Source organism: Uloborus diversus, chromosome 1 (assembly GCF_026930045.1).
Source record: "Uloborus diversus isolate 005 chromosome 1, Udiv.v.3.1, whole genome shotgun sequence".
Lineage (NCBI taxonomy): Eukaryota > Metazoa > Arthropoda > Arachnida > Araneae > Uloboridae > Uloborus > Uloborus diversus.
In genome coordinates this window covers 188,593,354-188,608,155 of record NC_072731.1, presented here as the reverse complement: position 1 = coordinate 188,608,155, position 14,802 = coordinate 188,593,354, and the positions used below count along the sequence as shown (strand labels likewise).

The 14,802-nt window shown below is 28.8% G+C and overlaps 1 protein-coding gene across 1 annotated transcript in view; it reads right to left on the bottom strand.

Moving 5' to 3' along the window:
* The window catches only part of LOC129234099 (transcription elongation factor SPT6-like), a 95,114-nt gene that overhangs the window by 71,928 nt on the left and 8,384 nt on the right, over positions 1-14,802 (bottom strand). The window contains 8 exon segments of the mRNA XM_054867991.1: positions 1,223-1,309; positions 1,402-1,491; positions 4,004-4,103; positions 7,688-7,769; positions 9,316-9,388; positions 11,043-11,168; positions 11,367-11,440; positions 12,632-12,739. Coding sequence (XP_054723966.1) covers positions 1,223-1,309; positions 1,402-1,491; positions 4,004-4,103; positions 7,688-7,769; positions 9,316-9,388; positions 11,043-11,168; positions 11,367-11,440; positions 12,632-12,739 — 740 coding nt within the window.

Genomic DNA, 14,802 nt, shown 5'->3' with positions numbered 1-14,802 from the left:
AGCAGGCTTACCTTTTAACTCTAAATCATGTGCATGCAATATTTTTTCAGTCGCATGTTTTAATAGTTAAATTTTTTTCTTAATATAATTTATTTGATAAAAGATACTTAATATTTGAATTAATACATATAAACGTTTCATATATTAATTAATAAATACTGGGACATGCAGCCGAGGCTGTCATTTTGAATTTTTCTGGAAGGGCAAATGATATATACTCAATGCTAATTGTATGGGAAAATATTAAAAATGATGCCAACTCATACGCAAAGACATTAATTTCTCAAATGAGGGGGAAGGGGGACAACTGCCCTCTCCTGTCCCCCCTAAATGACAGGTGTGCATTTGGCCCTTCAATAGTTCACCTGTAGTGTGGATGGTCCTTCATCAAAAAATATCTCCCATCCCCTGGTAAATGGGGAGGGGACATTTCACATCTTAAACAAAAAAACAAAATTAAAATGTCCCCCCTCCCTTTCAAAGGAAAAAGAAATGTTTAAAAGCATGAATAACTAAAGAAAACCTGTGCTAACTTAACACTGCTTGTCTAATAATGATGCATACCTATATGATTAAATGCAACTTTAAGTCACTCAAAAACATATTAGAGTAATAAATATGAAAAAAAAATCATCTAATAAACATTACTTTTACTTTAGCTTACTAGCAGTCTTTGTTATTTCTTCCAAACAACATGCACAGCAATGCCTGGATGGCAAAGCTATAACATTATACTAAAATCGTCTACATGCTTATTCTATGCAAAGAGACATGATGTAAGTACGACGAGTGATTTTTTGCTTTAATGATTTGGGTAGATTGTACCTTCTTTTCAGTTTTCTAAAATCCATTAAATCATTTAAATTTTATGTATATTGTGTACTGGAAAGAATGCTTTCGAATTTTTTAGCATACAATAAAAATTAAGCACTTTTAGGTAAAATTAAATACTCTTAGAAGCCTTTAAAAAATAAAAACCAAAATGAAGCACTTTTAAGCAAAGTATGAAGCCAAACATATGTTGATTTTTTTCTTTCTCCTTATGAACCCTTTTTACTTGTGAAACCATAGTTTCAAATTCCAGAAATAAAATATATATATATATATATATATATATATATATATATATATATATATATATATATATATATATATATATATATATATATATATATATATAGAAATGTATAAATTGTAAAAAAAAAAATTAGATGAAACTAACTTGAAATCTTTCAGGTATATCTGCAGCTCTTATAACTACATCAGCATCTGTCAGATGACTTCTTTCCAGTTCAACAGGTTCATAAACCTAGAAAAGTTTTGTTGCATGTAATTTATTCAAAACATATTTTCAATTTTCAGTCTTCTAAAATTCAGGATCGAAACAAATAATGCACATACATCAAAAATACTCTTTTTTGAAATCTTTTTCCTAGACTGTTTCTTTGCTTTTGGTCTTTCAACACCTTCCTCCTCTTCTTCATCCTCATACTTTGGACAGAAAAAAAACATGAAAATAAGAATGATGAATAAAATGAATAATATACACAAGTAAAGCACAAACTATCAAGAAACTAGACACAGCATACAAGCCTATTTCAAGCCTAACACTCAACCCACAAACACAAGGGAATGAGTGTACATAAAACTTAACTAATAGTATTTGCTTATTTAATAAGGCAATACTATTGAGTTAACAGTGTACAATGAAATGTGCAGTTCCTGTTTATAAGATTGTTCTGCATGTTCAATTGAGAATATTTTCTCAAGTGGGGTTCAAGATTGCTGCCCTCGCAACCATTTATAAAAACCACCTTGATGATAATTTGATACATTCAGGGTTCATACTCAACTTTTAAAATTAAAAGTAAGGAGTTTTTAAGGAGTTCATTTTACTTTTTAAGGACTAGTTTCTTGTTTAAAGATGCATTTTTTAAAATGAATTTCAGAAAAAATGTGTAAAACTCTAATATTATTTATTTTTGCTTTCATACAATACATTGAATGCACCAACATACTAAATTGCACGTAAAATATGCATTTGCTGGTTAAACTTGAGGCGTCTTGAAGTCAAATTCAAATACAAGGATGGGGGGTGGGGTAAGCGTTGAAATATGTTTTATTTGGAAAATGAATAAAAAATAAGTGATATTGATTGAAAATTAGTATTTTCTCAAAAACAAAACAGGTACTAACAATATCCTAACCAAAAAAAAAACAGACTTTAAAAAATAATATAAATTGGTACAATAAGAACTATAATAAGCCCACTGAAAATAATAGAGGCCAAAATAACTTCCAACAATCAAAATAATTGAAATATTTACAGGACATAAAAGGACAAACTTCAAATACAACAAACAATTTTTGGCTAAGCATGTGTTTGATTTTGGAAAAGAAACACAAGGTTATTCATACGAGATTGAAATAAAGAAAATTCAATTTAAATATTAGGGAGAGAGAGATCCACTAGAAAAAAGTTGTACAAATTATTTTAATTTTCAAAATAGATCAAAATTTTGTAGATCATTTCAAAACTTTTGTGTGACTCTAGGCTGATAAACATAGAAAACTGACAAATTTTAAGAATTTTTCTTCTAAAAAGTATGAAAAACTATAATTCTAGGAAATAGTGGTACCACTGTTTAGCTATTAAGTTGCTCTTTCATCTATTGTATATGTTATGTTTACTCACACCAAGTGTAATTAACATCTACAAGTTTTTAAAATTTAACTTAATTTTTTAACCTAAAATTTAAAAAACTGATTTAAATAAAAGACTTCAATTCTTTTTTTTTTTTTTTTTGAAATAAAAAAAAATCACAAACCTTGCCAACTACAGATGTTACATATGTATTAAAACATTTAAAGAAGTTGAAACAAAAATTAATTTCAGCCAGCAATCCCGTACTTAACTTTCTGACATTCGACACTCTTAAAGAGCATGAATTTCGTTAAAACCTTTTCAATTAAATGATTTTAATAAAAATACAAATGAACCTAATTTATTTGCCTCTTCACAAGGCATAGTAAGCATCATAGTAAGCATCAGTCATTTGTCCTCTGTGTATAAATTTTTGCCAAAGCTTCGAAGTCGGAGTCAAAGTCGGGGAGTCGTCCGACTGATTGTCGGGCACAGGAGTCGGAGTCTGGAGTTCGTCGTCAAGAGCTATTTCCAACAAAATTTGATTGAAGTAAATCCGCCTTCAAGTACGGAATCTGCATTGATTTTCAGTTTCCTCGTAGGCGCTAATGTTATGGTATTTGAACTGTTCAAAATAGAACGAATCAAAAAGATATTTTATATACAGGTTTTTCATCAAAAGCTTTTTCCTACAAAGTTTGAAGCAAATTCGCCTCACAGTTTGGAATTGCCTTGAGTTTCCCCATAGGCACTAATGTTAAGTTTTTTTGAACTGTTCAAAATTGAACAAAAAATAGTTCTAATAAAAAAAATAAATATAGGAATGAGGTGTCATCGCTGAGATCTTTTGCACAAAAAAAAATCGAGTTGGACTATTTACTCAAAAGTTATTGGGGGAAGGGACAGACAGACCGAAAGACATTTTCCCCCATCTCAATACCCTACTTTCCCATTTTTAATTTGTCGATATTTATTTAATTATGTTTTTTTTTTTCTTTTTTGACTTTTTTTGTTTTTTTGTAATATTTTTAAGATGCATTAAGCCTTCTTTCATGCTTTTTTCATCTTTCTCTAACTTTTATTGGGAAAGTAGGCTAAAAAGCATTAGAATGCCAATGTTATACATTTCTGAGCACATTATTTTGGTGACAGTTTTCAAAGCAGAAACCAATAAACTTTCACAAAGAAAATGCTAGGTTTTATGTTCACAAAGAAATGCTAGGGTTAAAAGGGGTAGTCAAACAACATAGGCCATTTGTTATGTTTAATGTATTTTTCTAGTTTTCCTGTCTTCTTCATAAACACTAGACATGAAAAACACATATTCTGCATAAAATGAATAGTACAAAAAACAATTACCTCTTCTTCCATTTCTTCTTCTTCGTACTCATCGCCTTCTTGCACAAAATCATTATAATCAAAGTCCACACCAAAAATTTCTTGGGCTTCTTGTAGAGCTCTATAAATGAATAAGTATTTAAAATTAGAACAGTCAACAACAACAAAAAAAAAAAAGAAAGAAAGCTTAAAAGAAAATTTTTTATATGCACAATAAGGTAATAAACTTCTGAAAAGAAGACACAGAATTTATTCTAAATGTTTTCTTTATCAAAAGATAAATGAATAATACTTTCCATAATGTAAGTACAAATAAAGAGAAAATCTTAAACATTTTATTTTTGGAGTGATTATTGCACCTTATTTATATCATAAGAAAATTTTCTATTTAAGTAAAGCTATTTAAAATTGATTTTTCAACAAAACCAATAGAGAGATTGCAGATTATTCATAATGCTTACTTTTAACCCTTGTTTTTTTTGAAAAATTATGCATTTTATTTTAAATCACAATTGAATGGAGGTACATTTTCTTCAAACTAGCAAAGATGTAAACATCTCTGGTGGCCTTTCCATTCAAAAGAGTACTTTTATAGTTAAAACTTAAGTACTTTTATAGTTTTTTAAAATTTTTATAGTTTTACTTTACAGTTAAGAGTACTTTTATAGTCTTTTTTTTGATATTTTAAAAATATTTTTTTTATCAAAATTCAATAATTATTTCAAAATAAACATCACAAGAAGAAGAGAAAAACATTAAAACTATGTAATCCAAAGCAGATTAAGAAAAAATGCAAAAGTATTTTGCCTTACAAATACGAAATTTTTTATTCTAGAGCAGCAGTTCTCAACCTTTTCCCTCTTGCAAACCAGGGTTGGTAAAAAAACCAGGTTTTTTCAAAAAAACCAAAAAAACCCGGGTTTTTTGGTTTAAACCAGGTTTTTTTGGTTTAAACCATTTTTTTTTTTTTTTTGGTTTAAATACTATTTGCGAGAAAAACAATTAATTTTCGGAAGGTAATTAAGGTTCCATGTAATTAACAGTTATTCAATAGTCACATTATACCTTCTTGATTAATTAAAGAGATAAGAACAAAATCTTGTAACTAAATTAAATAATTCAAATAGCTTTCTGCTTTCAATGAACAAAAGGGCGGAAAAAAAACTAAGAATTATCTGCACCCAATAGTCATAAAGCAGCATAGGTGTATAGCCAATCAAAATCTTTTGAGCACACAGAATCCAAAAAAAAAAACCCCACCAATGGAGACTATAGTTTATATGTGAAGATTTATATATTTCTCAATAAATTTTTACACATACATTTACATTTTGTTCTGGAAATTTAAAAATTTGTCTTTTAATCTTTCTACATTATAATATAAGGAACTTATTATGTATCATAATATGAAGTATAAACTTTTTTTTTTTTAATTTGATTCAAAAAATATTATTTGTGTTCACCTGCAGAACAAATCTTAATTTTTAGGTGCAAACAATTAAGTTAGACTGTTGATTACCTTACAAGTCAAAGTTAAAATTCCAGGAAAGTGCAAATAAATGGGCAAAAATGTCACACCCCTGCAGCAGGAGTGAGCAATATAATAGATTGCATCTACAATAAAAGATTCAATCCTTAGTAAATCTTAAGTAATCATGCAAATTAAGCATAATGATGGAAATTGACTGAAATCTGCTTTATGGCACATATATGAAATAAAAAATGTATTAACATTTTTTTTCGATTAAAGCTTGTAATACATTTTGAAGGAGCAACTTTGCAATTTTACTATTTATCTCTGCAACTTAGCTAGGAACATAGCATAAATGGAATTTTACATTTTTCAATATATGTGGGAAAATCAATGTAAACTTGTAAAATGGATTTTTTTTTTTTTTTGGCTTTAAAAAAAAAACATTTCTTAAAAAAACCGCATGGTTTTTTTTAAAAAAAACCAATTGGTTTAAACCAACGTGGTTTAAACCAAACAACCCTGTTGCAAACCCCGTACAAACTCCGAAAGAAATTGGAGAACCCCTTGGGTACTAGGTAATAAGTAACAAGCAAGCAAAAAAAAAAAGAAAAACGAGCACGACAAACACACACACACAGACAATAAAATTTAGGAGATTTTTTTAGTTTGATGTTGCTCCATAGTTTATAACAAGAACAAAAACATAATTGCAAAATATAGAATTACAAATATTACTACCAACTAAAATGGTCGTTAAAAAAAATACAAAATGAATTCACCAAACAATAAACAGTGATTATTCTGTGTGGAGCTTCAATCAACTTTGAAAAAATTTGGAAAAGGGGATATTTGGGGAACAAAGAGGTTCAAAGATTGGCTCAAGTTTTTCTGACACAAGGGAACACTTATCAAAATTATTACTAAATCAGAAGTCAATTAAAGGATGATATTTACAAAATGGAAAAATACCTTTCTGGGAACTGTCTCAGATTAACTAAATGATCTTTTTTCTTACAGTAAAATGAGAAAGATCTCTAGATTTGTCTTCTTTAAAAGGACTATGAGTCTAGCTGGTTGACAAAGATGTAATGCACACATTAATCGTTTGATTGTTGAAAAATTTTCTTGTAATTATGCTATCAGCGCGGAGTAAAATGCATATAATGAAAATAATAGAAGTGTCTATTTTCAATATACATATCATTCACTCTAATTTTTACACGAAAGGTAATTTTTAAGGAAACAAATATTTTTATGCTCAATTAATACAAGAGAAGTTTTCTATACAAATTTCATGAATTCCTTATTTACATATAGCACTAATTAAATTGCAATTCCTTATTTTTTTACTGAGTAAACCTCATACCCCCAAACTTTCCCCCACAAAAATTTTCTATAGTAATTAATGTTTTCATCAACTTGAATCAATCTTTCTGATATATTTCTGAGGAAATGAATGCTTTCAAATTCTTTCATCTGCAGACATTGTATTCATAAGTAGAGCTTTTTCAGGATGGCTTGAGGGCTATCATTCTCAATGAAAGCGCTAAAACCGGCACTTCACAAAGACAGACTAAATTATTTAAATGTAAAATATGTCAGGAATTATGCAAATATTTTCATGCTAAGAGTATCAAATGCACGAGAGACAAATGAATAAAAAAGGAGAAAATTTGCTTAAAACAGCTTGAACATAAAACTTGATCAGAAACAGGCACGTTAAAACTCCGCCATTACAAGATTTTTTTCGCGGACCCCCTGAAAACCTCTCGCGAACCCACAGAGGTTCACAAACCATGGGTTAAGAACCGCTGTTCTAGAGGAAACTTTGGACCAATTTTGTTACAAATTTTAAGCACAAAAGTTATTGATTGATTAGTGGGAAAATATGTTATCCACTTTTCTAAAACTCATTCAATTCATTCAACTTATTTAATTATCATCAGTCCCATTGTATTAATAACATTTGCTATGGTTGAACCAATGCAACCACCGTCATCTCCTGAGGTTTTTCTCATTTCACAAACTACTTACATAAATAACACATTTTATTTTAACTTCATTAACGTTTAAATCAAAAACACTCATTCATATAAGAATTAATATATTTTTTATATTTTCCTGCCCATTCTATGCCCTCAGATTTTAATTCAAAAAAAAAACTGACCAATATTTTTAAAATGAAACTTATAGTAAATGAAGATGTTTAAAAAAAAAATCAAAAAACTCACGCATCAGTATATTTAATGTGTCTTTTCTTTTTCCCTTTTGTAATTGGCTGTCCATCGTCGTCCACAATAAAATCAGATTCATCTGAAAAATGACAACTATTAATTAAAAATTCAAACTCAGAAAAAGGTTTTAAGATTCTGTTTCAATGTTTAGAAAAAAAAGTTACTGTATTCTCAAGATTAAATTCTATCTTTCACACACAAATTTTAATAACTTTAAAAAAAAAGGATTAATTCAATTGTTTTATCAATTCAAAATTAGATGAAATAAGCTTTGGTGAAAATCAAAAGGGATCAGAAGTGTTGCAAATTAGATTAAAATATATTTATTTTGCATATTTTAATCTAATCAGCAACAGTGTAATTATTCATACTAAGGCAATCTGAAAAACAAAATGGGAATTATAATGTGCTATCTAGATCGGAAAAAGAGCCACACAAGTTTTCTCAAAACACTTAGACCAAGCAACCCACTATTATTGATTTTGTCAAAAAATATTGACATGGTGGTAAATTTTGTAATTCAAACTATAAGTTTTTGTTATATCTATATGTGCTTTGAATACATATATTTACATTTTAATTATTGTGTTATTTTGTTGTTTTATTAACCTTATCATTAAACCTTTTTGCCACTAATAATAATTACATCCATTAAGTAGCTACTGATTTATTATTTTGTTTTAAGGCAAATATTATCGAACAGGTAAAGTAAAGAACATTCCCCTGAATAAACGAATAATATGCGCTGGAACCAACTACATTTGTTTAAGCAGGTCAACAATACTTGTTTTTATTATTATTATTGTATTTATTTATTGATTTTTTTAATGAAATTTCTAAAAAATGATCACTGTTCTTTTCATTCTCAAACAAAGCATTTTAATATTCCGAAATTCTTTCCATAATACTTCTTTGAAGTCTTCCTTTTCCATACAAATGTGCAGAAATGGTCAGGATAAAGGAGTTTTATTACATTAGTTTATTTTTAATGAAGCCATTGCAAATCTTTGCTGTAAAATTCTCTCAGAACTCATGTTTTAATATTGAATTATCAAACTAAGCAGTTTTGTAATAGGAAGCAGCAGAACTGCTTCAAAGCATCCTTGAAAGAACTGTATTCACGTAATTGATTGCCATATTATTGGCCTTAAATAATGTTGTATCCCCTTCAGTCAGTATTGTAAGATATTTCACAACAACACAAAAATTTTAAGTATTCTCTGGATGTTTTATGCAAAGGTGGTGAATTAATACAAAACACTTCCTTTAAACATTGAATCTTGTTATAGTTGATGCCCATATGTGCATCTCAGGAGGTATTTTAAGCTTTTTTGTTATAATATTTATATACTGTTTTAATAAAATTGGAACAAAGCAAACAAGAAATGTTCAGATAAACCTTTTGTTATTTCATCAAAACTAGTAAAAATTGTGGAAAAAAGCACAATACGGTCAAACCTCATTAAAACAAACTCAAAGGGACTTTTAAAATCTATTCAAAAGTATTCAAAAAACAAACAAGCAGCAGGACGAAGATCAAATGTAATTTGTCTTAGCATTAATTCATATTAAGAGTGTTCAAATTAATGAGGTTTAACTGTATAATGAAATTTAAAACAAATTACCTGATTCTCCTTCAGATTCTTCCAAAGCTCCAAGTGTGTCTTCAACGGCCGGACGAGAAGTTTCATCCCCTTCCTTGAAATAAACAAGAGTTCTAAAGCATTGAAAATACTACAGATTATATAAAGTATATATTGAAATTGTTTATCTCATTTTTTTTAAGTGAACAAGTATTAAAAGTAGATTCTACTAGAAAAGCAGTTAAGAACAATGACAAACTAGTATGTTGTGGCCATCACGAAACTTTCTTCTATATTTTTCTTTTTTTTCCTGATCCCTCCCCTTGACGAGGAAGCAATATTCCCAACAAAAACAAAATTACGCATGCAAAACCTTGACGACCATCCCAATGTCTGAATTATTACAAAAGCAAAGCAAAGAGCGAAAATTGAAAGTTATTTTAAAAGCCTTGCTTGAATTAATTACAAATATTTTATTTGTTAACAAACATAAGATGGCAACAGTTAAACATTTTAAATCATCGAGATAATATTTCTGATCATTTCCATACAATTAAAATCACGTGAAATACGCAGAGGACAATCTATTACGATTTATCTTTCTTATTGTTGCATTAGCAAAGCTATTTTTATTCGCAAAAAAAAAATCAACACCTCTTGGAGCGATTGGCGTCAAAATTGAACCAAAGCCTCTTTACATATGGATTCACATATATTCCAAATTTCAACCAGAACGTAGCATTACTTTTTGAGATAGGGCACTCACAATGGAAAAAAGAATGGGTGATTGCGCTACCCCCTTTTTAGCTGTTAACACCAAAATAAAATCAGCTCTTCTACCCACTAAGGGCTACTTGCCGATAAATTTTTCTTTCATTCTGTTCATTATTTCTTGAGATACAGCAGTCACAATTGACGACAAAAAACGTTCTATAGCTCAACCCCCATTTGAGTTATTGACACCAAAATTGAATCAGCACCTGTTCCTGTTAATGGCAACATATGGACCAAATTTTGTTTGATTCCGCCAGTTACTTCCTGAGGAATAGCAAGTACACGTAACTCAAAAAATGTCCCATTGCTCCACCCCCCTTGGAGGAATTCGCGCCAAAAACCAATGGGCACAAGTTCGCATAGGGGCACATATGTGTACCAAATTTCGTTCGATTTCATGTGGTAGTTTTTGCTGTAGAGTGACCACAAAAAACTGATCACACACAGACGTGACACACACACACAGACCTTTTCCAAAAATAGTCGAAATGGACTTAGCACACCTCAAAACGTTCGAATCCGTCAAAATTTGAAATTCGAAAATTTGCACGAATCCAATACTTTCTTCTATATATTAGCCATAGAAGAAAGTAAAAATGGGATATAATTAGTGGGTTGAATGATAGTTACATCAGATACTAAGAGAAAAACAGATTTTGATCAGAACTATAATATTTTGCTAAATTTCTTATTATTTACTACACATTAGCTAAATGCATTAATCTGATTCATTTATTCATTTATTTTTTCTCTTTGAAGTATTTCAAAACATCATTCATTCCATAACAATGATTATGGAAATTAATAATAAATAATGTTTTGGAAAAAAAAATAAAAAAAATAAAACTCTTAAAGTTACTTTGGAAAAGATAAACAAATAAATGATAAAAACAGTTCAATAAAAGTTAATGGAACATGAAGCTCACAAATCTCTTTAACAAAAGTAATAATTAAATACAAAAAAAACTGTTTTAAGTCTTATAAAAGCTACTTACAACATCATCACCTTCAAACAATTCATTTGCAATTGCTTCCCTGTCATCAACACCTTTTCCACTATCTTCAGCCTCATCATCACTTTCTTCATCTTCAATTCGTTTAAGACGCTTGAATTTTTTCTTCTACATAAATTAAATTCAAATTTCAATACATCATTCGGAATGACTACAATTTTCACTTTATTTAAAGAGCAGAAAAAAGGTTTTTCTCTTTTTAACAAGCTCAAAATAGTTACTTAAAATTGCTTTATTTTTCAGTCAACAATTTAACTGTATAAACATTTCAATCCTTAAAACAAACATATGAACAATTATACTCACTCGCTGAACTTTAACACCTAAATTTTCTTCAATCAAATCATAGTCATCATCCTCAAACTCATCATCAAGTTCTTCTAAACCAAGAAAGAGAAATAAAATGTAAAGCTTCTCAAACTCTAACATGTAATGCACTTTTTGTTCAACATTTGTTTGTTTCCAAAAAATTGGATTTTTCTTTAAAACTTTTTTCAATCTGATTACATTACTAAAGGTCCTTAAATGTTTAAGAAAATTTCTCCAATATTTTTATAAAAAAAATCCATTTCAGTAGGATAAAAAGTACTGAAATGTTAGTAAAAGAAGTAATTTCCACTGATGCATTATGTTCAAGTCAACAAAAATTAACTTTCAATAAACTTGTTCACTCACTGATGACAAGACAAATGGCAACTGATCTAATGCCAAAATCAGTGATGGAGGTGGGGGGGGGGGCTTAGAGAATGAAAAAAAGTCACCATGTGGATATTTTAATAGTGGCACCAACTGAGAATCTGTGGAAAGAGTTTTGATTTCTGCTTCCGAAAACCTTAAATCTCACGTTAGACAAACAGTAACCATCAAGGGAAGATATAAATTTGTGTCAACTTGAACCTGCATCCCAAATCCGTGAAAAATAGTAATAACAACAAATGAATTTTTTCCCCGGAGAGTTGGCAGTGAAGTATACATTGAAACCCTGATTTTATGTCCTCTGAATCTATGTTTTCCCCGCATTTAACATTTTTTTCATCAGGTTCCTTCATCAATTTTGCTGCTATGTATTTCCCATAGTTTACATTTTTCCGTATCAGACGTTTTTTAACCCAGTCCCTTGAGAAACGTAAAATCGGGGTTTCACTGTATAAGTAAGTGCACATTGTTTTATAACTATTTTTTACGCTAAATCACACAAAAACTAACTTAATACATATTTCAAATATTTTAAGAACTTTTTACTTTAAACAATCATTTTTTGAAAAAAAAGATTGCAACACAATTGTTTTAGCTATGTGCAGAAATTATATGAACACAAATTCCACATGTGAAGGAAAAAAGCAAATCAATGAATTAAAATACAACAAAATATTCTTACGATTTTTGTATTAATTAATGAATTCAACAGTAAATTTTGTTGCAAATGGCATAAATATTCCAATTTTAAAAAATACACTTTTTTTTGTGAATGAGTTAATTTTTTTACTTTAGAAAAAAACTTATGTGCAGGTTTCCAGAAATAAAATTTAAAAAATACTGAACACAGAACATTTTAAAATGTCTAAACTAACCATGACGTTTTTTCTTTTTTCGAACTATCTCTTCATCTGAATCTTTCTCTTCTTCCTCTTCTTCGTCATTGATTAAGTCTTTCATTTCTTCTCTTAATTTTTCATCATCTAATTAAAATCAACAAAGCAGTTAAAATTTAGTACATTTGGAAATTTAATTAAATGAGTTGTATTTAAATGTATTAGTTGTAAAAAAAATAAATTGTAAACATATATGAAAATTACCATTCATTTCTTGAATTTCCAAAGGAAGGAAAGCATTAGATAAGGAAAAGATTATAAGAAACTTTCATATTCATACTTTTTATTGCGAACTTCTAAGCTACTAGACATATCTGACTATTCAAGTGGGATAAAAATGTTCACTTAACTTTCCATGACAAGAAATTAAATTTAAAATACTAATAATAATGATAAACATTTTTCCAAAAATACATTAACAGACTCAGACAGAAAAATATTTCAAAGAAATTGAGAAAAATTTACTAAAGATAAAGAATAAAAGAAAAATATAACTTTTGTTGATTTTTTCTCTGTAAGCTTCTATTGCCAGCGAACATAAAATTTTGAACATTTCTATTTCATATGAACCAGTTTATTGTTGTTCTGATATTTTCAAGATTTTTTATTTTACGGAAAATCTATTAACTACAGAATTTGCATAAAACCTTCAACTAGACAAAACCTGTTTTACTTAAGCATATAAAAATATCCTTTAATAAAGACCATGAAGATTTTAGAAGCCCTATTAACTAGAAAGTTAAGAGAAAAAGCTTAGAATTAATTTGGATTGGAGAAGCTTAAAACCTTATAACTCTTTTTTTTATCTAACTGAACACTTTCAAGCTTCAATGCATGTGGAGTAGAAAAAGTTGTTTCGAATGATATAAAAATATAAAATGTGGAGCTATTTTCTAGTTTTCTAACGAAATAGAAAAAAAGCTCTAATTAACGATTTGAATACAAGGAAAATCTCAAAAATTCCAGCTCAAAACACTAATTAATCCAATTTTAACTAACTCAGTAGTTTTTAACTTTGAAGCAAAGGAATTAATTTTATGTGTGGCAAAAAAAAAAAGAAACCTTTCATTTGAAATGAATCTGTTGAAATGAAAAATGCGGAGCAATGGAGCAATGTATTTTTTTCAGAAGAAAATTAAAAAATAAAGGTGTAAATTAATGATTTGGGATCAAAGAGAATCTGAAAAAAAATCAGCTAAAAATGTTTCATTGCTTCTGTTCTGCTTAAGTTAGAAAACTTCAATAAATTTAAAGTAGTGGAGAAAAATCAAGACGACGTATTGATATGTAATATTAATACAGTACAGTCTCGAAAATCCGAGATAATTGAAGCTCACGTCACCTTGGATTACTGAAAACTCGGATTATCCGAAAAATTCTTCCAGATTAAAACTTGACACTATTCGGACGACCTAAGGAGAAGCACCTTTTACTTCCTTGCATAAAGAAAAAAGTGTCTTCACAAAAAATTTATCACTCAAATTTGACCATAAATTTTCCTTTTAATTACATATTAACAAACCTTTATTTTAGTTTTTCACCATGTTCGTCCGTATTTATGTGTGCAAATTTGTATGCAATCAAAACATACATTTTAGCTGTGCCCGAATCCGTTTCTACGAGTTTTGTCATGATGTCTGTACATGCTGTCTGTTCATACTCAACTTTGAAAATTAAAAGTAAGGAGTTTTTAAGGAGTTCATTTTACTTTTTAAGGACAAGTTTCTTGTTAAAAGATGCATTTTTAAAAAATTTTTCGGGAAAAATATGTAACATACTAAATTTATAACATAGCAAAAATATGTAATTACTGCTTCTTAGACTTGATCCGTCACGGAATCAAATTCAAATACGAGGGAGGGGGGGGGGGGGGTTAACCATTGAAATATGTTTCATTTTGAAAATTAATAAAAAATAAGTGATATTGGTTGAAAATTATTTTCTTAAAAACAAAACACGTACTAACAGTTTCCTAACCAAAAAAGACTTAAAAAAATAAACTAATTGCTAAAATAAGAGCTATAATAAGCCAACATAAAGCAGTAGGGGCCAAAATAACTCCCAACTATCAAAATAGTTGAAAGATTTAAAGGATACAAAAGGACAAACTTCAAACAGAACAAACAATTTTCAGCGAAGCTTGTGTTTGA